Genomic DNA, 25,111 nt, shown 5'->3' on the forward strand with positions numbered 1-25,111 from the left:
TACATGTGTTGGGTTTGTTTTTGTTTTTTGTTTGGTTGTTTTGTTTTGTTTCTTAAGAAATTACCTATGGCTAGCCTACAACACATGATGAGAAATAATTCTGTTTCAGGTACTCTTGTAGCATGGGTGAAGGAAAACTGAAATGCGTGTTAAAACATGATGTTGTAGGAAAGGAAGTGCTGTACTTGGAAACTTGTGCTCTGTGTGGGTGGATATCAAGTGTCAAGCTACTGTTGCCATGCATTCTGGTTCTGTAGGCAACTAAAGCTTCTTATAGGCAAACAGGATTGCTAAAACCTCATGGTAAATCCACAAATGCTTGGGAAAATAATCCACAACTTGCTCATGATTTCCTGGGAACTGGCTGTATGAATTCTGGAGGCTGAAGGAAATTTTGCGAAATTGATGACCGGGAGAATTGTGTACTTAGTGAAGCTGTAATATTGGCTAAAGGTGAAGGTGAAGAGTAGGCATTTGTAGTATAAACATATTTCTGTAATTTACAAGTAGTCCATAAAATATGTGCAGTATGATAGCTTGCTTTATTTTTTGTTATTTGCGTTACTGTTAATGCATGGAAGTTCTTCCTAACTCAGTATTAGACCAGCTCTGAATTTAGATTTGATAAAAAACACCTGCCTGAGAATTCTGTGAGGTTGCACTGTATGTTAGGAAAAGGCATTTCAGCAGGTGCTGCAGAGGTCATTCTACAGCTCCTAAGAATGAAGTGTACTTCGAGAAAAGTAGAACTGAGTTTCTGATTTCATTCATCCTGTGTTAACTTCAGGAGTGTTGTTAAAAGTATATGAAGTATTTGCTCTTTGCTCACTTTTAAAAAATATTTCTCCCTTATCCAAAGTTACTATTCAGGAAATGGTTTTCCTCCCCAGGGTTCTGGTTTAGGACATACCTACAACAAGTGGCAGATTGTGAAGCTCTCACTAAGTTCTGTGAAGACTGTTAGAATAATGTTCCAACTTTCAAATAGTTTTTCATATTATAGCAGTTGTTATACTGCTGGACTCTGCAACTTAGAGCAGGCTTAGTTTGGGAAATTTCATAAGTAAGCAGGGTCATTGGAACAACTTAATTCTATTTTGATACGTAATGCAGGAATAAAAAAGAAGCTGTTTTCATGTATGGACCTGAAATAATTTGATTCAGGTATTTTAATCTTTATCCTATTAGACTAGTTTTCAGAATGAATATACATTTTAAGTTATTGTAGAGTGGCATGTTTAAATTTACTCTAGCGCTGTGGGGGGCAAATATCTTGGTTCTTCTTGTCAGCAGTATTTGGATATTGAATGTGCTCATATTATGGGTCAAGGTTAGAGAGAAACAAAGAGAAGTGAAGTGTTGCACTCACAAAGTAAAAGCTGGCTGCTGAATAATCTAGCATTTGAAAATCCATGAGTTTGTGCTGCAGTTTGTCTTCATGTGGCAACCAAAAGAAAAGTGTAAGGCTATATTAAGAGAATGTAAAACGTGTTGGTTTAAGTTGAGGGTGCCATTGTTCTTAGGGTTTTGTTTTGTTTTTAATTCTTCTATGCAGTGAAGGCACGATGTGAAATTCAACATAGCTGTTCTCAGATGTTTTTATTTATTTTTTTTTCTGTAGGATATACTAGAATATACTTCTGCCTAGATTTTGCCAGGGTAAAGGTTGGGAATGTAATGCATTTGGTACCTGCTCTGAAAGCCATATAGATTTTGCCACCTCTCTTGCAATAATTAAAGAATTCAGAATAAATTTAAAATTTCTTTGTAATCTCTGCGAGATTGCCACCTAAGAGTTAGTCTTAATACAAGTCTAGCTTTATTTGTCTTTAAAGATGCAAGTATAAGACAGGTAGGGGCCAAATGGCGAGAAAGCCGATAAAGCTTTGCTATGTATAAGTACTTTGTTTTGTCGTGGGAAGTTCTGATGAAAGAGCTTGGCGTTTTTATGAATAGAGATTCTTCTACAGTTGTAATCGGTTGAGGTTTGTGCTGACATGAGTAACCACCTAGTTTTCTTTTGTAAATATAGTGAAATGAAGCTGGGCTTACTCTTCTGTGCGTCTTAAGTATTTGGTGAATTACATCTGTTATCATTGCCTTTACTATGACAATAAAAAGAGGCAAAGATAAAAATGAAAACCTTGTGTTTGTTTATTGATGCATTATAATTTGTACATAATTAATTTATGGGTGACCTGACCTGTCTCTCCCTCATCTGCTTAGTTAAGACAGTTGACAAGTAATGAGGTTTCCTAAAGTGAAGCTTCTAGTAGCTGGAAAGAGGCATTAATGATAGCTTCATATACTACTGCTGTACTTTTGAAGTGATGTCAGTTTGGGATCTATGCAGCGTCTTTATCAAAGGAAGGAAAAAAAATGTCTGAAGTAGCCATTGCAATAGGCAGTTCTCAATTTTGTGTTATTGGTATCACAGTGCTTGCAGATAGGAATGTCTTTAGAAGCCCATAGCATATAGCATAAAGATTTTAGTATTATCCATTTATGTGCCTAAATTCTTCTGTGAGTATAACTCATGAATGTTTTATCTTCAAGATAGCTAGCTACAGCTGTGCATTGAGACCTTGAAAAGCTTGTCACTACTAAGAACAGAAAACTGTCCAAGAACAGACAAATCATAAGGAATCAAATTAGAAAATAAATTAATATTTTAATGCAAAAGTACAGGTCACTTTGATGTGGTTACAGCTTTGATTGGCAGAGCAAAATTATCTCTAAGAAAGAATAAATACCCAAATCTCACAGGACAATCTGAAAGAATGAAATAAAACCAACCAGTGTTGCTACTTCAATGTAAGTGCTTGTAAAAATGAAGGCTTTCTGTAAATAATAAAATGAAAACTATAAAGCATTTTGTGAGGCATGACTAGATCATATGATCATCTTCCACTAGAGAGCAGTGTTTTGTTTTTTTTTTTCTTTAGGAAAAGATCAGTTTGGGTAGCAATTCTTGTTTTTAGATTAAGAAATAGAACTACAAGAAGGAAGGTAAACTGGCAAAATTGTATACATGGGGAAGGAGGATAATAGAGTACCTTTCCCTAAGGAAGTAAGGAGAGAAGGAAGTTCAGACATGTTTTTTTCATGATCAAGTAAAGACTTGCTTATCTCTTGCCCCATCTGGCTTTAAAAAAAATAAATGTGGCATTGAGATAGAGGGATGTAATCATTCCCAAAGGAACTGAAGTACCTAACTGCTCTTTACGAGTGGGAGAGCAGTATATCTACTGTGAAAGTGGATGGTGTCTTCTGTTGCAGCACTTTCCGTGCAGAAATGCTTGTTACAATCTGCATTTGGTCTCTATAGTCTGTTTAAATAATCCCTAGCGTGTTTGGTCTCTCTAAGTGTTAAAACAATAGCTGCAAGAGCTTCTCTGAAGGATGAAGCCCTGGCAGCTTGCTGGGTAGCATTCCGTATTCTGCAGCTGCTGCAGAGCTCCCAAACAAGACTGGATTACTAATGCTTGAAGGTGATGCTGAGAGATGCAAGAGACCAAGGTCTAGGACTGAAAACAATATAAAATAGGTGGTCTTCCGAGTGTGCTGACAATTGAAAACAGCAAAGTTATGTAAGATGACTTCCCCTTTACTCCTGAAACCTACTGGGATGCTGTTGTTTTGTTAGTGCCTTTCAGATGTGTAACTAAGTTCATGGGGTCTTCTCAATGAGAGCTTGTAACTCCTGCTGCTAGGCCACGATATGGAAATGACATCAATTAAGTTCCTAGTGGTGGTACGGCTCCCACTAGAAGAGAGGATACAGTATCTATGAAGATCAGGTGAATAATTTGCTAAGGTTTGAATAGGAAAACTTCCACGTAAAATTAAACACATATATGTGTGCATATAGAGATTTGCAGTGTATGTCTGCCACCATAGCGTTATGAGCTTGCTGATAGCGAAGCTGGGTAGTGCTGAGGAGTCCAAAGACATACATAAAAGACCAGAGGATGTGCAGGCACCCCTGTGGCTGGCTTTCATTGTCTACTGAAAGCTGGGATACTCCACTGGACTTCATACCAGGTTCATTTCACCTCCGTGGTGGCTATGTTTCATCTGGTGGAGACACTGTCGACCAGAAATGAAGCTCTTGTGAAAGCAGCAGGTATCTGGATTATTTATTTCTCCTTTTTGTGAAAGTGGGTCTTGGTTGGCTAATATTCCCACACATAGAGCTGTTTTGTCTGCATGCACCCCTTTTTAAATACTACGTTGTGCAGATTTTAAAAACAAAATAAAGAGAATTGCCAAGAAATGCAAAATCAGTAGTGAGACTGCACTGTGGTTAAACTTCAGGTGTCCCAGACAGTGCCAGAATTAGGCCTGTCAGACTTAAAAGTTCTTAGACTTGATTTGTTATTCAGTGTTTTGCTCACTTCTGAGAAGTATTGGTTAGCAGTGTGGTGTGATTCATCCCTGCTTATAATCCTGTGATATTACTTTTTCTGTTACTTCATATAGGAGTTGCTTCCTGAAGTTTTTTTGTTTTTTTTTTTTTTTCCCTAAGGAATGAAGTTCTTCAGCTTGAGCAACGTGCAGTCACAGGTAAGGCTTTCTCTGAGTCAGTCAGATTCACTGTTGCTGTTGTCAACTCCTGCTGGTCTTTGGAGTGGTGGGAATGGGCTCGGCCGTATCGCTGCAGTGGGGTGGTGAAGGGCACAGAGGGCAGGAGACCTTTTTCGTGCATGCCCTAGGAGGGACACGCTTCACTGCTTGCTACTTGACTCCTGCATTTTTCGAGTGCAGTGATATTAAAATGTTTCTTGTATATGTGTATAGGTAATTTGGAAAGCCCATGAGACTCTTGATCACTTTCCCATAAGCCCATCTTCCAGGTTTTCAGCTCATACAAGTATTTTGCAGTTCCATTAGAGACTTCCTCTACACTTAAGTTTTAAGAAGATATGTAATTCTTCTGACTTACGCCACTGTTCTGCATTTTCTAATTTCCCTTTACATTTATTCTTTCTCTTCCTGTTCTTGTTTCTCACATAGATTTCTTCCTTCTGGGCCTTGGTGACTGTCACTGCTGGTGACACTGCTTCCCTGCAGCAGTGCTATATCAACCATACTGTACCACTGGCTGGCTTCAGCTCAGCCATGCGAGGTTGCTGTGAACCTTTGCCTGGAGGATAATGAAATCACTTGAGGAAAAAACACCTCCTCAGCACATCTGGATGTGGAAATGTACTGCCATCAAAATTACGGTTATGGTCAAATAACTTCTGAACTGATGACTTTGTTATATAAGGAAATGTATTTGTGCTCTGAACTGAAAGGCGAGGCATCCCTGTTAGGTGTGGCATTCTGTCACTACTGAAAAGTCTTCTGCTGTTGAATTTTCCACTTATTTTTTCTCTGTCTTGTTTTTGTTCCTTCCTGTGTACCTGGCACAAAGGTTGTTTCACTTGTTCGTGTTTACATGTACTCTGTAGAGAAGAAGAAGAAGCAGCGATGCTCAGTGCAGCAGTGTGGTAATGGGCATATGTGAAATCAGCTGTTCCTGCCGCACACTAGCATGACCTTGGGAAACATTTAGACTCTGTGTACTTTAATCTACTAAAGACTGCTAAATGATGATAGTCTTTTCTGAGCAACATGATTGTGAAAGGAAATGACAGGATCATCATGGTGAGTGAAGGATGTGTTTGTGAAAGCTATATGCCATGCAGAAGATTTGGTAAAGGGTATATCTTCTTCTCTTGTTAGGTTCTTATTGCCAGGATGTCTGGATTAAGAAATATGATTAGCAGTTGCTGTGTATAATTCTTTGTTCTTTTAATTCTTTCATCTTCCAAAGAAAGCAGAGAAAGGCCAGAAGTTGCTCTTCCTGAAGTGAGATGTAAGACAGACACCGACTGAAGTGGGAACAGGCAAGGACAAAGTAGTGAGCTGCTGTGCTGCTGCTAGCCTTGTGGGAGCGGGGGTGGCAGCTCTGAGGGTGAGTTAACAAAAAAAAATATAACAGTACAAATAGCCCGTGGTAAAAAAGATAATATTTGGCTTGCCTTACTGATGAAGTGTATTTATCCTTTGTGGAATATCCCTAGCAGAGTTGGATAAAGACTTCTTAATTCAGTTCTCTTTTGCATGGTAGTTTTATTTCCAAGTTGGAGCTTAATCTGAGTCCCCTGGAAACCAATTAAAGAACTCTCTCTAACTCAGAAGAACCGGATGAGCTTTGATATATGTGCTTTATATATTTATGTCCATCAACTCCCTTCCAGTCAATGCATCTCTATAAATTTCAAACAGTTGCACAACATTTTTTTAAACAGCATCACTGCAGACATGATCCAGGAAGAATCATTTTAACCTACATCCTTTTTAAAGCTTCACATGCTGCTCAGGACTATGTCTCAGATGTTTCTGCGTATTTAGGGACGCTGTCTATATATTCTGTTATTTTTCATTTGGTATGGAGGTGTGTGATCTCTCTCTCTCTCTCAATAGTATTAAACAATGAGGATTTTTTTTCTGCATTTTTCTAGCTGCCCAATGACAAGTCCGCAGTGGCAGATCCTCTGACTTCCAGCTCAACGTATTTATTCTCCTCCAGAAAGAGGGGATTAGAGATAAAACATTGTTCAGTTCTAACAGAACTAAGCATTTGCATTAATTTAAGTTCTAAATTACTTTTACGGCACTTGTCTTTGAAAAATATTAATGACCATGAACTGTTGAATTTTTAATTTATAGATTTGTTTTGTGAGAGATGGAAAAATACAGTTGTGCTTAAGATTTGTAGTTCAGTTTAAACTGGATGACCAAACCGTGTGGAAGTTGGTAACGGAGCTGCCACTGTGCCAAGCTAAGACATTATTTCATTCTGGAAGTCTTTGAAAGTCTCTGGTGGCTTTCCCATCCCTGCCAAGGCATGTAGACTGGCTCAGAGTCTGTGCTCCTTTTCCGTCAAAAAATAGAGTGTGACTTGGGAGTGACTTGGTTTCATGTTAATGTTTTCAGAACTGGATTTAGGAAGGTCAAGTGTTTTTGTAATTCTGAACACTCCTCCATCTTTAGTTGCATCTTGGACCATAGCCTGCTTTGTCTGAGCAAGCTGACTGTAGGAAGTTGTACGAGGGTTTCTCTCTGGGTTCTCACCCCCACAAAGAATATCCTATAATGCAAAAATTAAAAGCTTATTTTCAAATTGCAAGCATATGAAATTTATGCAGTATTTACCTAGATAAATCCTGTGAAAATTCAGCTGTTGCACAGAATCTAGAAAACCCCAGAGAACTGAAATTGCATGCATATCTGTCTCCATTCCCTCAGGGACCTCTTTGGGCTTGGACTAGAGACACCTGGAGCACCCTGGGTCTTTCAGGGATTATTGGCTTTTAATGAGCAGCCAGAGCCTTTTTTCCTCAAGTCTATCTGTGACCCCAGCCAACCCGCAATGGAAGCGCTGCCCCATGTTCCCCATCTGTAAGTGTGCATCTTCATGTTTCTCAGGCAATGTTTCCGATGTGGCTCTGCAAGCATTCTGCCTGTAAGTACTTCTAAATCTCTGCTTTGTCATTTCTGCCTGCTAGGCACCATGAGTTGGGTTGTGTTCTTTCTGTACCCATCAGACTAATGTCTGACATGAATTGTATTCTAACCAAACAACTTCTCTTTCTTTCATGTGGCACTTTTTAAATATATTATGTTTTCTACTGGTAGAATAAGATGTGTGTACTTTTGTGGATAATGAACAAGACATGAACCAAAGCCTTTTAAAATGAATGGGAAGATGCCTTTTTTAGATCTAAATGCAATTTGAAAACATTCATTGCTGTAACAGCCAAAAGACTTGACAGGAAAACAAGGAAGATCTTGAAACAGAACAAAGATGAACTCAGAAGTTTTTACCATGACAGCTGTCTACCTTCAACTGAAGTTTTTCTTAAGAATGATCAGCTTGTGCATGGCTTGTTCACAGATAATACCTAGGGATGCTGAGGGCACTTGTTTGCTTTTTATCTCCCTGTTGGCGCAAAAAGAAATAAAAGCAAATGACTGGTGTAGCCTGTATTTACTTGAATTGAAAACTGTCCTAGGAACTAAACCAATAGCCAAGTACGAGCAACAGCCTTAAAAAGAGAATATTTAAGATCCGCTGGCTTGTAGGTGGAGGTAAGCAAGTCACAAGTTAGCCCAGCCTCCTAAAGAAAATCTAGTTGCCCCTAGTCCTGTTCTAGACAGACTGGTACTTGAGGTGTGTGTGCTGGGTGTCTTCCCTAAGGAAGATGCAATTCTTGTAGCCCTGCAGCATTGCCAGGTGAAGCTGTAGCATTGCAAGTTTCCTTTTGCTGACAGTTTCTGGAAGCAATTTTCTAAGAAATTGCAGCAACCGTGTGTATGTGCATCCCAGGAACAGCTGGTGTACCTCCCCATGCCTTTTCCCTCCCATCCATCAACCGCCAAGACCCCTCCTAGCAGGTATCCTGCCCCAGAGGAAGGCCTTTTCTTCTAGTAGGTAAATTTTTAGTTGCTTACATAGAACAAATCATTTTGATTTGCTTTTCCTTTTTCAACAGCTCCAGGAATGTTAAAAACCTTCAGTAGACAGGGTAGTTTGTTTCTATGGAAGCTGACTGAGGAAACTGTCAGATCTTCTTCATTTTAATCTGAATTACCAGTTCAACCCCTGCCCAGAGAAGAAATATACCCATATAATCACCATCTGAAAGCTGCCCAATGCAGTGCAAGATGAAACAACTGATAGATTTTAAGGCTACAGAAAAAGCAATGTAAAGCTTTGGTTTGCTTTACTTCATGCAGTCTGCCTTAGGAATTCTCTGAAGAAGGTGCTAACCCATTTGCTGTAGCTCAAGGTCACGCATTTTTAGGAAGACCAGTGACCCTTGTGTGTCTGTGAGCTGGACAACAGCAGCTCCCTCAGGCTGCGGCTCCAGCAGCAGAGCCAGGGGGCTGGGTGCTTCCAGACAGAGCCCCTGCCTGCAGGTGCTGCTCCCAGCTGAAATACTTGGCCTGGGCAGAGCAGAGACACTATGTACATACCCGTCTCTTTCCTTTTAATGGGTAAACGGGGCCTTTTGATCTGCTGGACCATTAAACCAGCGCCTTCCTATCATCAAAGCACTAATTTATTGTCTTCCAGTTATATCAGTCTGGAACAATACACTCCCACTGAGAACTGCTTAACTGCTATTGTTCCATTTAATGCCTATTACAAAATCTTTGTTTACTTTGTATCTAGACGGCTCTAATCTCACCTCTATAATTGCTTCTATTTCTCCTACTGGGAGAATATATAATCTTCCTTCCCAGGCTCCACACAGTGTTGTCAGCTTCCTTTAACTTACTGTAACTCTCTCAATATTTGTCTTTAAACTCTGGGTTCCCTGAGTCACATGAGTATGTGAGAAGCTTAGCTTTCATTACCAAACTATGCTTCTAGCTTACGTGGCTGCCAATGAAGCTTGAAGACCTGAATCCGAAGGGCTCTGAAACTACAGAGGACATGAAATGTCTCCCGCGTATTTATATATAAGAAAAAAAAATCCTAGTCTTCAAGTAAATCCTCTCCTTTTGGGCATTAAACTTTCTGATAGCTTAGACTGATGATATTGAGGAGATTTGCCAGTGTAATTCTAGCAGCAAAGCTGCTGCTGGGACTCAGGCAGCAGTAGCAGGTAGATGGAGAGAAGGATGAAGTATTTGAGACTGAGTGACAGGTATTTTTGGCACTGAAAGACTATAGTAAGACCTATTAAAGTGAGTATAAGAAATCTGTTTTAAAGCCTGGATGTTTCCAAAGGATGTCTTATCAGAAAAGCCCAAGCTAAAATAACACAATAGTGTCACTCAGTATGTGGATCACTAATGTGCAATATAAATGTCATTACCTAATGTCTTTGGGAAGTAAAGAATTCGCAATGAAGAACAGTCACTGGGTACAGTCTCTGTCATTGCGGGTGCAATGTTTTATATTACAGCACAGAAAGCCATCTTGAAAACAGGTAGGCTTCTCTTTTCTGCTGTTCTTTTTCCTATCTTTCCTTCTCTTTCTTGTCTTCCTCTATCCTCTCCTTTCATTTTTCCCTTTTCCATGTCATTGTCATGATGCTCAGAATCACCTTAGTTTCCATCTAAATTTTTCTAATCTTTATGGAAGATACGCTTTTATAGTGAGAACTGTGCTAGGTTGCATTAACTTGAATCTCTTCTTAGTTTCTAATGTGAATGTATGACAGAACATTGTATTTCAGGAAATGTGCTGAGTTTGCATACACAAGCGTGATAATGATTGCATAATAAAAAAGGTGTACTGACAGGTATGGAAACAAAAATTGTCTTGTACTACAGGTTGATTCCTGCTCCTGCTGTTCTTTATTCTTAACGTTTTCAAGGGCTTGCTTACTATGAGCATATATACATACATATATTTATATAAATATAACTCCACAGTTAATCTTGTGGAGTTTGCTGGGATTTTGTATACCACACTGAGTTGCATGGACTAAAAACAAAAATAGTCCTCAGCTCCAAGACTCTGAATTGCTGAAACAATGCTTGTGTTGAGGATGATACTGTCCTCCCAGTTCTGCAAGAAAAGTGCATAAAAGCCCTTTTCTGCTCCCATTGTCAATCTAGAGAGGGAAGTTTCACAGACGCTTATTTACCAAGAAGGCATCCTACGTGATTTTTCAAACTCTGTATTTGAGTACTTCATTTCCGCAAGGCAACACTAGTGCAACACTAGTGTTTCTGTACTTCTTTCTGTAAGGAAGATATAATATTGAATCAAAATATTAACCCCATTTCCACCTCTATATGCCTGTTCTGTCCCCTAAATCTTTCTTAAACTGTATAGGCAACTCAGGAATGAATAAAAACCTGGACATGTACATGTGGTCAGTATGACTAATTACTGGATTGTCTACTACACGACACTGTTTCTACACCCTAATTTTTTGCTGCTTACCCTGAAATTCCAAAAGAACAATTATTTTACTCCTGACTAAAGGTATTGCTGGTCGACTACGCTCCCTGAAGGTCAGTGGCTTTTTCTAACACCCAAAGCATACATTCCCAGTAGCCTAGTTTACAAATCTGCAGCTTAGAAAATCTAATGATCTTCTTTTTCTGTTAATTTGTCAGGTTGCCTTGAATCCAATTTTACACAAACACCCATGACATCCCCTGGCACAGCTTTTAATTACAGAGCATATTTTAATTACATATTAAAAAAAATCCTTTTGTTAGTTTCAAGTAAGAAATAAACCTTTCTGTCTTTGGGAACTGTGATAAAATACAGGGTAAATTCTTGTATATTCTTTGCAAGGCAGAGACATGGATTTTCTGCCAAGGATCTGAAAGAAAAAAGGCGAGGCAGGCATTGCAGGCTCAGAAGACTGTTCCATTTGGAAGAGAAAGCAGAGGACCAAGACATGCATTTGGGAAAGGCAGGAGTAAATCGTCTGAGTAAATGCTTGTGAAGATGCACCTCTCTCTGGACTTTGGAAAGGGACTGGAGGTGTCCGTTAAGCTGCTGTTACTCTGCTACTGCAGCCTCCCGCAGGAGCACCTGTCTACCCCAGGCCTGAGTCAGGCAGAGGACAAAAACCTAGGATCAGTCTTTAATTTAAAGAGCAGAGGACCGCTTCATAGATCTAAAGCGTGGCTCTGATTCTAAATGCCCTGTGATGGCACTTGGTGGTATGCTTCCTTCTTCTAACAGGAAACTACAGAAGCACATGTGCAACACAACCCTACTGTTACAAGGCTGTTGAGATTATAAAATCTCATACTTAAAAACTGTGAAATAGCCAAATAAGTTGTGCAATCTTTATTCAGTATTCAGTCTTCTAGAGTATGTACCTCATGAAAGATGCCAGTGACATGATTCTCATCCTTGCGGGCACAAAAGGATACTGCCGTAGCAACTCTTGTGACTGCTGTCTGTCTTGTCTGGGTGACCCCGGGTAGGACTTACCTCTTACCACTGGTTTCACTCCCGTCTGCTTCTTTTTGCTGAGTTGAAACAAAAATGCATGTAGACCAGGATTAATTAGTATTTTTGTCATGTACCACTGCTTTACAGGCTAAAGTTTGTGGGAGAGGAATAGGCATATTTTCAGATAAAATCAAGTGATCTAGGAAGAACATGGTGTGCAGGTATTGCAACATCAGTTGTTAGCCAACACAGCTAATCTCTGTATGTGTTGCTTAGTAAAAGTCTTCCTAAGACAAACAGGGATGCAAAATTAGAAGAAAGGAATCTACAAGAGCATAAGTAACAATGGATGAAACATGAAAAAACTTGTTTCAAAACCATGGCATATTGTCAAGTATCAAGAGGATTGCTTTGAATAATGACCTTCAAGGCAGAGAAAAATCCCCAAATCCCTTTACTCTGTATCTGCCTCCTCTAAGAACAGCACTGGAATTCATATGATGATTATGCGCATAACCCAAGGCTGTTTTCACATCTGAGAGACACCATCTTCATCCGTTGAACTATGTAATATAACTTGAAACAGGGTGCAACACCTGAGTTCTCTGAATCAGTGTGTTATTAGAAAATTTAACAAACAATTGTTTCCCATTGTACCTCACTGACTCCAGCTCTGTAGAATACAGTTATTTGGCCAGGAGTCTGACTTTCGGACCAGTTCAGTTGTTCCTGGGGATAACACAATTACTGGTAACACCCTGCCATGTCATTAGTGCCACCATTATCTTTGAAGGACCTCAGAAGCATACCTACAAGGCAAGAGGGTCTTTCATATAAAGCATCAATTTCAGATTATGAGTGGTTGTGGTTGTTCTGCAGTCTGTTCCCTCGTTGTTTGGAAATGAAGGTGCTATTGATTCGTTGCAGGCTGCTTATCTTCAGACACACGCTGTTACTCGTTCTTTGCGAAACTGTTGCATCCCACAGCTGCCGAGAAGGGGATATTGGAAAATTACCTGGTCTCTGGTGATTTATGAAACAGATGCAATCACATTTGGAGGAAGATGAGCCATTTATACATACCTACATGTATACATTTATAATATTTACATCTATACACATAGTATTTACATCTATTGTTTGAAAACTCTGATTTTTGTACTTCCTCACGGACCAAGCTCCAACCGGGGCGGTACAATTTCGTGCTTTTTGGTCAAACCAGGCGCTTCTGGGGTATGTTTTGCTGGGATACCGGGCCTCCTACCCCCTCAGGACCCAGGCTCGGCACCGGGAGCCCTCAGGGCTGCAGCGCGGCGGCGGTCCCACGAGATGGCGGTGCGCGTCCCGCACGGGCGGGGCCACCGGCAACCCCCGGCCCGCAGCGGGGCCTTTGTCTCGCCGCTGTCGCCCTCACGGCCTCGGGCCCGGTGCGGGGCGGCCCCCCCGGACCTGCGAGTGCCCTGTGCTGCCCCCTCCGGGCGCAGAGCGCTACCCGCGGCCGCCCGCCTCCTGCCGGAGCCGCGGCTCGGGCCCTGCCCCGCCCGCGCCCCGCCTCCGCGCCCCCCTCCGCTACCCCCCGGCGGCCGGCGGGGACCCCCCGAGCGGCGGGCGGTCCTCGGCCGGGGCCGGGCCGGCCGTGGCGCCTGGTGGCGGCGGGCGGCGAGGAGCGGGCGGGCGGCGCCATGCGCTGCCGCAGCCCCGTCTGGGCGCAGGCGGCAGCCTTGTGCAACCAACATGGCTGCGGGCGGCCGCGAATGAAAGGAGGCGCTTGGAGCTGAGGCCGTCTTCCCCCTCCTCCGCCGCCACCACTCCTCCTCCTCCTTCTCGCCCCGCGGCCCTGGGGCCGTGTGGCCTGCAGCGAGCGGGGCAGAGAAGTTGGCTGCGCCGCCCCGCACCAGGCGGGGGTGCCGGCTGCCCGGGAGGCGGCGGTAGCAGCGGCAGCGACCCCCTCCCGTGGCTCCCCCTGCCCTTTTCCCGGGGGGCAGCGGCAGGAGGAGGGGAAGAAGAAGAAGGAGAAGTTGTCTCGCCGCCCGGGGGGTGCCGGCTGCAGGAGGACGAGGAGCGGCCGACCCCCGTGCGCCGCAGGGAGGCAGCGCCAGAGCCGCCCTCGGCCCGGCCCGGCCCCGGCCCGGCGCCGCTTCCCCGGGACGAAGTTCGGCGGCGGCGGCGGCGCCTTCCCGGGGCCGGGGGGCGAAGTTTGGCCGTCGGCCGCCATGGAGCCGAAGCACAAGGAGCTGCTCGCCCAGTGCCGCCAGAGCCTGGCGCAGGCCATGACCGAGGTGGACAAGGTGGTGGAGCTGCTGGAGGCCGCCGGCGCCCTCGGCCCCCGCGACCTGCGCGACCTGGAGGCGGCGGGCGGCGGCAAGGCCGAGCTGCTCATCGCCCTGCTGCTGGCCAAGGAGCGGGACCACTTCCAGGACCTGCGGGTGGCCCTGGAGAAGACGCAGCCCCACCTGCTCTCCATCCTCTACCTCAACGGCGTCCCCGGGGCGCCGACAGCGGCGGAGGAGACGGCGGGTGAGCGGGGCGGGGGGCGCGGGCACGGCGCCGGGAGGAGGAGGAGGAGGAGGAGGAGGAAGGAGGGCGAGCGGCTGCCCCCGCCCAGCCCCGCCGGGCAGAGCGGGTCCTTCGGGGCTGGAGGTGGGGACGAGCCCGGGGGTCCTGCTCCGCCGGCTGCTCCGGGTAGGGTATAGGGTGCTCAGGCTCCTCGGGCGCTCTGCTGCGGGGGGTCCCGCGGTTGTTGCGGGCTGTGGTGTTGTGGCTCGTGGATGAGCTTAGAGAGGAGAAGAGGTGGGTGTAACTGCACGTCCAGGTGAGAGGAGTTCAGCATGAACCTCCCTCGGAAGCTGGGGTGTGGCCCAGGGGTCTTCACTTTCCTCCCCTCTGCACACCACAGTCTGCTTTTATTGGGACGATATCAAGCTTCAGAAGAAAAACAAAACAACAACAAAAAAAAGAGGTGGTAATTCTCAAGTCCAGCAGTGTTTCTAGATGAGAAATACTGAAATTGAACTAAATAATAAATATGTGTTTAAATCTGTAGATAAATGAATATGTGTTTGTCCAAGCGATGTGCAGGCATCCTCTTGTAGTGTGCGTACAAGCAGAGTGATTAAGAAGAGCGTTGTTTTTTTTTCTGTTGTTACCAGTTCTGGGAATTGCAGGGTGACTACCTGTTTAGGTAAGGAACCGCTCTGGGAGGGTTTCCTGACCCTTACAGGCTATAGGACTTGGTCAAGAAATTATAACTCTTCAGAGCTGCTTCTGTTAGGAAAATGGTGCTTGTATGCGCATTTGCACTGTGTGATCTGCCCCTAGTTGAGTTATGCTGTTGATGCTAATAGTTTGCCAAATAGAAAAACGTGTCAGGGTCTTCTGTTTTGTTTCATATCCGTGTGTTATAGTGTATGGCCTTGCCTAATGAATATATGGCGGGACCTCACAGGAGAGGGAAAACAGACTAAACAATGGACCTCAACACTTCTGGCATTATGTGGTCTGACATCAATGGGCGATGAGGGCACTGCTGCCTTTCAGAAATGGGACCCATGATGTTTCTGTATGATTAGATTAATGCTGGGGCTTGTCTTGTTGAGAACACATATTAATTGTACTGGGCTACCAGCATTCCCCAGCCTTATAAACAGAGGTGTAAAATGTGAATGCCAGGAAAAAATGCAGTAGATGTTGTACTTAGTAATACTTCTTATTTTTAATATAGAAGAATTGCAGAATGTCCCAACACTGAGCTCACAAGGAAAATGTAGTTTAATTAGCAAAACTAACCATATCCTTCTTGACTGAATGTGGTCCTGAGGATCATCTGAATTCTATTAACATCTGCATGGGGAAGGATGGTCCCCTGACAGGGTGGTTTTCATTACTACCGATAAATGAAAGCAAAAGAAGAGCTAACTTTGAGGGCTCTGTTTTTCTTTGCCTTGCAATAAACATGTCTACAAATGAGTATGCAGAAGATTGCTACCAGTGAGCTTAGGGATAAGCTGTCATGCATGTATGAAGGTAGGGGACCCGAGCCTTCAAAGACTGTCCTATGTATTCCCACGTTACTCGTCTGAGGAGGTCTCATGGTAAGTAGTCATGAGACCGCCTGTGTGTGCACTGAATGCCTATGAAAAATCACAGCCGCTGTACGAGTTCATCCTGAATATGTTATGTGAAGGGTTAATGTTTGAGGGTAAGTGCAGTAGAAAGGTTCTTGTTTGAACCTGTATTCAGATGTAACCAGGTTTTATTCTAGTGTCTCCCTGTAGGAAGTCTGACCACCCATCTTCTGTTGTCTTGCCACTTAGGATTTTTACTTCTTTTCACTGTGGATGCTGAAGGCGGATGAGTCAAGCTGCTTTTTGTTCTTTTGGTGTAGTAGCAAACTGTAAACATAGTAGTAAGAAATGCTGTTGGATTCTGGTTTTAAAATACTCGAGAGAAACAGTGCTCAGCGTATATTATGTAAAGGCGGAAAAAAAACCCGACACAACAAACACTTCCATCTTAAATACCCCTTTAACTTAACTTGTCTGGCTGAATTAATTTTTAGAATTACCATTAGCATATGGAAAATGACAGTTTGCAGTGGCATACTTGTGTAAAGGACACCTCCTGAATGCTTGTTTTAGGTGAAAATTATTTATAACTGATAATTTAGCAGTATTTGTTAATTCCTTTCTTCCATCCGATGTTGCTGTGAGAGAAACAGGAAGGTAGTCAGCAACGTAGTTTGGTTCAGAGATGTAGAATTCACATGTAGTCTGCTCATGGCACAAGTGAGAGAGTTGTTCTTACGTTTCCATGTGTGTGGTGTGTCGTTAGGCTTGCATTTTCCCTTTGTTTTTCCGTTGCAAACCCTGTGTTTTTGTCTGTCCAATTTTAAATGTAATCTCCTTTCAGATTTGAAACGTAACATGTGAACTGTGATGGAAGTGTAGGCTGTTGTTTATATCAACAGCTCTTGTGGCTGGCTGGACAATGTATAGCTGACACTTTTATAAGTATTTATCTACACAACAGGAAAGGAAGTCAACAGCTGTTCTGATGGCTAAAGGGAAAGAATTGGGGTACTAGTATCTGCTGAAAGACGTCAAGTGTGGTAACTGTAATTAGGTTACAAGGAGCTTGCTTTCTTTGTAGAATTTTTCCCAGTCCAGTCCCTGTTTAAATATCTTTGTCCTTTACAGTAGTTTCTATTTGCTTGTGTTAAATATAAAACTTTGTAGTGGTTTGATGACAGTTTTTACAATAAAATGTATATTTGTAAGCTTGTTTATTTCTACTTTGAGAATACTGTGCTTTAACAGTGTCAGTCAACAGTGTGCAAAATCAAAAGGGCAACTACTTTTTGTCAAAGCAAAAAATAAACAGAGTACTATTAGCTGTGTTTTCCTTAGTCATGTTTAGAGCTGGCGTTCAGTTCTTCCTTCAATAATACCTTTAGTTATTATGTTACACTTCTGTGCAAGTGTTTTTGTGAGAAATGGGCTCTGTCCATTTCAAAGCGAATGCTTTGCTGATTTAAAATCTCCCAGTGCTTTTTGAACAGGGACTTACTCTTTCTTTTAGGTAGTGTGCTAGTTGCTTTTATTTCTTTATTTTGGTGAGCCATGGAAATATTATTTGATACTTGGTTGGGCAAATTACCTCAATTGTTCATGTGAGAAATACTGTATTCTGGTAGTCAAATATATCTTTCTAATGTGGACTTAAATCACTTCCGAGAAGTTGCTTGTGTTTCAGATACCTACTAAACCAATGATCTTCCACATTCATGTAATACACATTTCTTTAACATAAAACTTGTCCAAGAATACAGCAGAAGATACGTATTTGTGAAAAATGCTATTAAAGTTTTTTTATTAATTTAATAAAATGGCCAAAACACATCTGTTTAGGCTGCATAAAATAATGTTGGGGCTTTGTACTTAAATATTTATTTATTTTTGTGATTTTTAGAAATAATAATTAAAAAAAAAGTAGGAGAGGCTGTTTGGGTTGCCATGCTTGAAATTCGTTTGTGATATGAACTTGTAGAGTGGCTGCAAAGGTGCTCCCAGCTCTGTATCCTCAAGCTGAGTGAATTGTTAAACTTAAAAAGCTTTGCTGCTTGTTTCAAAACTATTAAACTCATAGGTTCACAATCTCATTTTTACGTTAGCAGTTGATTTTCTTAATTTCCGTAACCATCTTGCTGCAGTAAGCGCGTCTGTAAGATTAGTAATAACATAATGACTTTCTTTACCTGTAAGCATTCAGCACCCTTGTGAATTTAAAAGCAGAGCATGTCAGTCTTCAGAGATGTTTTATTTATACAATTCAAGGTTAGAATTTTAGTTTTAAAATTTCAAAATTTAAAACTCTGGATTGATTGCATTTTTAAACAAGTTCTTGAAAGGGGTGTGAAGGAAAGAAGGAAGATGGTTGAAAATTGACTTTGAATAGTTTCCTTCTATTATTTTATGAGCCTTATTTTTCCTAACTCTGTTTGGTCAAGGATAAAGTTAATTTCCAGTCCAGAAAGTAAATGTGGACATTTATAGGAGTAGAAAGAAGTTAGAATTGAAACTTTTTTTTAGAAGGATTAAATCAATTTCCTCCCTCAGTGTTATTTGAAAAGAAAAATGTGCAGTGTTTCAGACAGAACTGATTTTAGGTCAGAGTTTACTGGTAAATATTGCTGTAGTCCTCATTTAAGAGGACACACTGCCTGTCTGTATGTATGAAGTGTGGAGGTGGAAAGCTGTGACCCCCTCTGCTTGCTGGCAGCTTGGGGGCAAGGAGCAGAGAAGAAATGCAGTACTTCAGGGCATCCCCAGGAGGCTGGAGCACAACAGCTCAGGGCTGGTTCTGGGGTCTCTGCGTTGTTCCCCCATCCCCAAAACAGTGCCCCATGATGGGAGAAGAGCCAGGGAGCTGGAGCGAGGAGCCAAGACCCTGAGTGGTTAAGCTGTGAAATACGGAGACAGGCTGTGGTGTCCTGCAGGAGTAAGTGGGAAAGCAGGGAGGCTTGGGAGGAGAGAGGGAGAAGATAAGAAATAACACTGGAAGTGTACGCTCCCTGGGGAAGGAGGGAGAATGAAGAGAAATTATAAAAGCATAATTCACTGATTCAAGGACTGAACTGGCAATTTTGCAATTACGTACAATTTATGCTCTCTTCCACTGCTGAAAATTGAAGAGTGGGAGAAGTAGAGCAGTATGTCTGGGTTCTTTCAGACCTGTTATTAGTTCTCAGGGTAGCATCTCAAGCCTCCTTAGAGGACTTCTTAAAAATGGTGCAGATCAAAAAGCAGGCAGCATTTAGAAGTCACTTACATTAGGAGAAATACAGGTCTCTGGCAGTGATGAGCAGTAATTAAAGTTGCTAAAATACCCAGTGCTAGTTTTGTAGTACCTGTGTCTTCTGATGATCTCAAATACACTGTGTCTCTTGGAAGTATCAGGGAAAAAAATGCAGGAAGCTTCTGGCAGGTGTTAGAGGGGTGTTCACAACTAAATAGTTAATAATAAGTGGATGGAAGTAGTCTCTCCATCCTGAAGAAAGAAATGATTGTTTTAGCAGTTCAGAAGCCCTAAGGGTGGTGGTTCTCTATTGCATTTTTGTTTCCCTCAGATGGGAGGGAGAAAGGTAGCCAGAGTAAACTCTTTGGGCCACTGTTTTTGGCAGTGTAAAATCCTTAGTAATTTTTGTGGTATCAGCACATACAGCTACTGAGCTGCTTTGGAGACATACAGGACTTGATGTCTTACAAAATGATAAAACAGAGCAGAGTGTGATATGTTTCTGAAGGATTCCTTTAACTTGTCACTCTCATGGGTGTTCTGAAATAGCAGCAGTTCACTTTCAGACATGGTCAGTAACAAACCAACAGCTTTCTGTAACTGGTGACTTAGTTGTTCAAGCTAGAGATTGCCTATCTAAGCTTGTTTCAGATCTATAGACTAATTGAACGATCATTCTTAACGTTATTGTTTTATTGCAGCTGTAATGGTGTTGTGAGCTTTTTAGACCTCTGCCCTAGATAGTGAAGACTGCAGCCACCACATGGCTAGTGACTCTGGGCTTTCCAGTTCAGTTAACAGCTTGCAATTTGAGCTAACTTTTTTTTCCTTTGTTTGCTTTTACCATTTTCTGACCTCCTCCTCCCCTTTTGTTTCTTTCTATTTGCTTCTTAGCTTCCCTTGGTCCTGTTAACTTTTCATGTTTTTCCCCTCAGTCCTACTTGCTATTTCCATTATTTTTTTTATAGCACAACAATTTCTTAATCAAAATCTGTATCAATAAACATATACCAGTAAGTCATGGTAAATTCCTTCAATTTTGCACTTTTTTTTGAAGACCTCTTATCCTGTAAGTTCTCAGGATCTTACTTTATCTTTCAGAGCTGTTCATTGCCCAGCATGTTTCAGGGTGTTCCTACTTCTTATATATAAACAGTCTTGAAATGCTGAACGTGTAACAAAACTAAAAATTATCTAGGTAGCAAAACATGTTGGTGCATATAATTTTGTAGAAGATTTATAATAATAAAGTTGGGGCTTTATTAACATAATCTATGCTTCTGTGATTTTCTAAATTATATTGTTTAGTTGCTGCTGATACATTATTTATCACCCTCAAGGTACAAGTCGTTAGCTGTTATTTAGTAAATGGTGTTGATTTAGAACTGAATCATCCTGTTGTAGGAGGTGGAAATGTTGCACTGACTGAGCTTTGACTTCAGGGTAACCAATACTTTTCTAATGCAAGCATCCAAGAACGGGCTGTCCCCTGAGGAGACGAGCACTCTTAACTGCATCTTGAACATTTGAGTTCTCTTCTTCCAAGAGGGCCACGTTTGGGGGTTCTGGGTGTCACTCTGGGATATTAGTTCTTGTCAATACAAAGCAAAGTTAGTAAAATATTCAAGGAAACCCACAGCACTATTGCTCAGAAATGAGTTAAAAATGCCTGCTGTACAGTGTTTGCTGTGTCATTGGTGTGTTTATGAACTCACCATAGGCTGTGTTGCAGCAACAGTTGTTTTGATGGTGATAGGTGTTATACCAGCATCTGTTGTTGTTTTAACTAATAAGTAAGATCAAATTTGGGAACGCCTTTGGTGAGCTGTTGTGTGAGAGGGATCTGATCTCTATAGGATGCTCTTTGCAGGGTTAAGAACCTGGGGATAGAGCAGATACGGAGGACTGCTGCATTTTAAAGAAGCTGACAATGACTTGCCCACTTGGGCTGAACAATTAAAGATATTTTTCTTGATGACGTGTGGTTGTTGGGCCATGCAGAATAACATAATACAACTGGAGGGCCCTTTTTACCCAAACTCATGTCAGAGGAAGTTAAGAGCAGGCTACTGCCTTCTCCCTCAGCTTCTGCAATCTCCAGTTTCCCAATTCCTGGGCTGAGTTACTCAGCAGTTCGCTTGTTCACAGCATTAATTAGCTTGCTCTGGATTGCTGCTATTTGTATTTTGGTAAACTTTCTTTTTTTTTTTTTTTTTGAATTATTGGCTGATAAAGGAGTTGAATTCAAAATGGCACATTATGACCTGGTTCAGAAGTTTTCCAGGCATACAACTGGCCCTCTAGATGGAGAAACAAGGCAAGAGGACATGTAAAGCCAGTGAATGTTTCAGCTGGGCAGTTGGTGGGTTGAGGAAAAATTGGCAGACCAAGGGTTGCTTTTTGGCAAACGTTTTATGTAAATGACAACTGTGTATTCAGAAATGTACAGGAAAAAATTCCAATGATAAATCAAGAAACTTTTCTCACGACTGTTTACGTGCACTGTGAGAACTTTCATGCGTCCCCTCTCCTTTCACCATAGCTTTTTATTGTACCTGGCCATAGTTGCTGATTCATGGATATGGGTATTATTTGTGTATTTGCTTTTGACCATGTGAAGTAATCCCCATTTATATGCATCAAGTTGGACACATGCATATGCAGGCAGGATCAAGGCCTTGTATATGAAGCTCTTCGGATTAACCGATGTCTTGATCTTCAGTAAGCTGCCATTTATACATTGGGCCTCAGTAAATATGGCTGAGAGCTGTTTTTTTTTTTTCCTTTCAGTAATACTTAAAAGGAGCTTGTACAGGAAATTTTGTCTTGAGGATTGGTCTGTAATTTAGTTGAAAATTTCCAAGTGCTCTGTGCAGATGAGCTGCATCCTGTTGATGCAAGTGCACCAAAATCCTTGCTTTTTGAGTGTATTCTTTCTCTGAGACAGGCAGGCCAGCAGGTATGGATATGTATATTATGTCCTTTACTGTTTTTGTGGATAGTGTTCTCCTGTTGTGTACTTACATGGAAAAATAAGTTTAGGAGGAAATAGATTTAATGCTCTTGATTGAGCCATGTGATCTCACCACTTAACATAATTTTAGGTCTTCCTCATGATCCTCTTGAAGAAAGAACGGTTGATTGTCATTAGCTCTTCAGCTAGAAGTCAGCAGGAGATGGATATGGTTTTAGTGACTTTTCTCAGGAAAGCTTCTTGTTATGTGTTTTTGAAGTTCTCTTTTAATACTTCCTACACAATCTTGTGAATGCTTGCAGAGATTTTCTGGAAGGTCTACTTCGCATTTAAAATGTGATTATCTGGCTTTCAAGTAGTGTGCAAGTGAGTGTAGTGAAATCAGACTATCTAAAGGTTTTCTTTGAGGCTGTATGCATCACCACAAAGAAAACATCTGGGTATGAACTTAACTTAATCTTGAAAATCATCATGAGTGTCCAGACATTAATACATTCTGCTCATGTAAATAAAAACACTTCTTGGGGAAAAAACTTTGTATTGAAAGTAAGTGAGAATTTGAAGACCTGTTCTCTCCTATTAGAACATTTCAGCTTATTGCTACAATGCATTTCAGAGAGCAACAAAGAAAAAATCCTCAAAATTTCAGGTTTTGTTGAAGTATGGTTGTATACATTACCATTATTGTATAAGACAAGAAACCACAGTAATTATTGAAACGTTTTTTTTTTTTTGGAAGTGGGGTAAATAGATACAGATGAAATGAAGAAACATTTGGTATCTGTTAGCAGTAGCCAGACTGTTTTCCTTCATGCTAATAAGGGAGGAAATTATCAGAGTACTTTTTTTTTTTCTTAAAGGCAACCAGAAATTATAGCTATTGTAGTGTCTTACATAGGCTAGTCAGTATAAAACAGCATATTTTCATTAAGAGAAAAAATAAATGATAAAGGTCTCAATTAGTCCCTTACATGAGGTATTCAGGTTGAAAGAATGGAATCCTAATTAAAGAAAACAGCAAAATGCAGAAATTATTTTTATTGTGCTTGTTTGAGTGCAACTATATTTTCATTGCTATCCAAATATTTTAAACATTAAAAAATTTTGTCTGACATTGGGAAAATGTGTGTGGAAGATGTGTTCTTGGGACATGTTTTGCTCATTGAAAAATTCTAGCAAAGCCTGATTTTACTAAATAATTGCAGCATTAAGTAAATATATTCTCCAAGTCTTGACTTGCATTAAATATTTCATCCCTTTTTTATATTAGAAATCTTTCATTAATAAGTTTTTCTCCATTCTCTTAGCTTTTTTTTTTTCCATGTGTTTTTTTCTGCACATTTCAGTTTACTGGTGAGTTACTGAGTATGAGTTTGCACTGGAAGTTTCTTGCTCCTGTTGGGCTATTTATACTTTTGGAAACTTACCTATAGCATGTGAGCAGTAAGATAAGTAGTTCTGATGTTGAACAATGCTATAAATTTAAACAAATGAGGCAAGTGAATGAAAAGCAACAGTTGATATGATATCATGTGCTTTCATCAGAGCATGCTACGATGTTGTATAGCAATACTTGTATTTTTTTTTTGCATCCTTTTATTGTTAAACTTCTATTGTCAGCCTCTTATATATGCAGGTTGTTCTTAAATGAAAAGGACTTGCAATTATTTGTAACTGATTTTCTCACACCTCCGATGTGTTCAGAAAGGCATCCATTTCTAGTATTAGAAATATTAAATTACGATGCAGTTGCTGTACCTGTGTATAACACAAGCTTTATTTTTTTGGTAGCATTTCCACATAATACAGGTGAAAATGCTTTTTGTGCAGTCAGGCATAGGAGAAGTCTGGTAAAACTTAAGGATTTAGGATTTATTGATGATACAGCTTATGAGCTCTTCAGACAGCTTTCTGACTGTAGCAGAAAGGTCAGTTGTGAGGTAGTGCTCGAAACTGCGTGAAAATTGATGTTCTGGGGGGGAAAATGTTTTTTTCTTTGCATACTTAGTAGACTACTAAAGACTGCAGCAATAGGCAGCTGGTATTGGTTTTGTTCTGAGTGCTTTCAAAAAAGAAACAAACAAAAATGCAACACTACCTCACAGGACCTTGGAAATGTTTACATTATTATTTAATGGACAAATTAAAAAAAAATAATCACCAATACAAGCTGTTAAACCTTCTGTTATTCATTTTAAGATTACTCATACCTTACCAGGAGTGGGTGAGTATTGAAGCAAAGACAAGTGGGAATGAATTCAAGATTAGGTAACTCTTTGATATCAGTACGTTATAGGACAAGACCTCAAAAAGGAATTAAAACTGATGACATTTTATATTGGCCAAATACAAGGGAAACAGAATGATTTCATTATGTGTGCTGTGTGTATTCACTTATACAAGAACATATGCATGTTTGTTTTCATTGTTTCTTTTGCTGGCTTCTTTGTTTGTTCAGAACCAGAGATGATGGCATCAGTTTCCCAATTTATGATGATGTATTTCAGAAATGCTTGCATTCTTTTCAGTTGTGCATCTGGTAAAATTGTGTCATGTTCAACTGTGTTCTTTTGATTATAGATGGCTAGTTAACAAAAAAAAAAAAAAAGCTGGAAGGAGAGAGTGGATGAAATATGCATTCCACTTTGTGGTGAAATTATAGTTTGTGAGAGAAGAAATTTGCCATGGTTAGAGCAATTTTTGGAAATCGTTCCCTGTTAGTGAGGCAAGTTGACTTTGGATCGTAGGGTTTTTAGAATTTCTGACCCTGTAGGTGAAACTGGGAGATTGTGGCCCTTGATTTAATGGTGACTAATATCAGATGTTGAATAATATTTGCATTTAATGTAGAATACTTAGTATTAAAGAGATTCTTTGCAACCTTTGTGATCTAGTACTGGGCATCATTTTGTGGT

At 41.0% G+C, this 25,111-nt stretch overlaps 1 protein-coding gene across 3 annotated transcripts in view; it reads left to right on the top strand.

Annotated features, from left to right (window-relative positions):
• The first annotated feature begins 13,626 nt into the window (after positions 1-13,626).
• Positions 13,627-25,111, top strand: part of DLG5 (discs large MAGUK scaffold protein 5) — a 107,996-nt gene continuing 96,511 nt past the window's right edge. For all 3 annotated transcript variants that reach the window (XM_050712030.1, XM_035541114.2, XM_035541122.2), the window contains exon 1: positions 13,627-14,446. In XM_050712030.1, the coding sequence (XP_050567987.1) occupies positions 14,143-14,446 (304 nt within the window). In that variant the 5' untranslated portion in view covers positions 13,627-14,142. The remainder of the gene's footprint in view (positions 14,447-25,111) is intronic.

The sequence above is a fragment of the Cygnus atratus genome, chromosome 7, assembly GCF_013377495.2.
Source record: "Cygnus atratus isolate AKBS03 ecotype Queensland, Australia chromosome 7, CAtr_DNAZoo_HiC_assembly, whole genome shotgun sequence".
Lineage (NCBI taxonomy): Eukaryota > Metazoa > Chordata > Aves > Anseriformes > Anatidae > Cygnus > Cygnus atratus.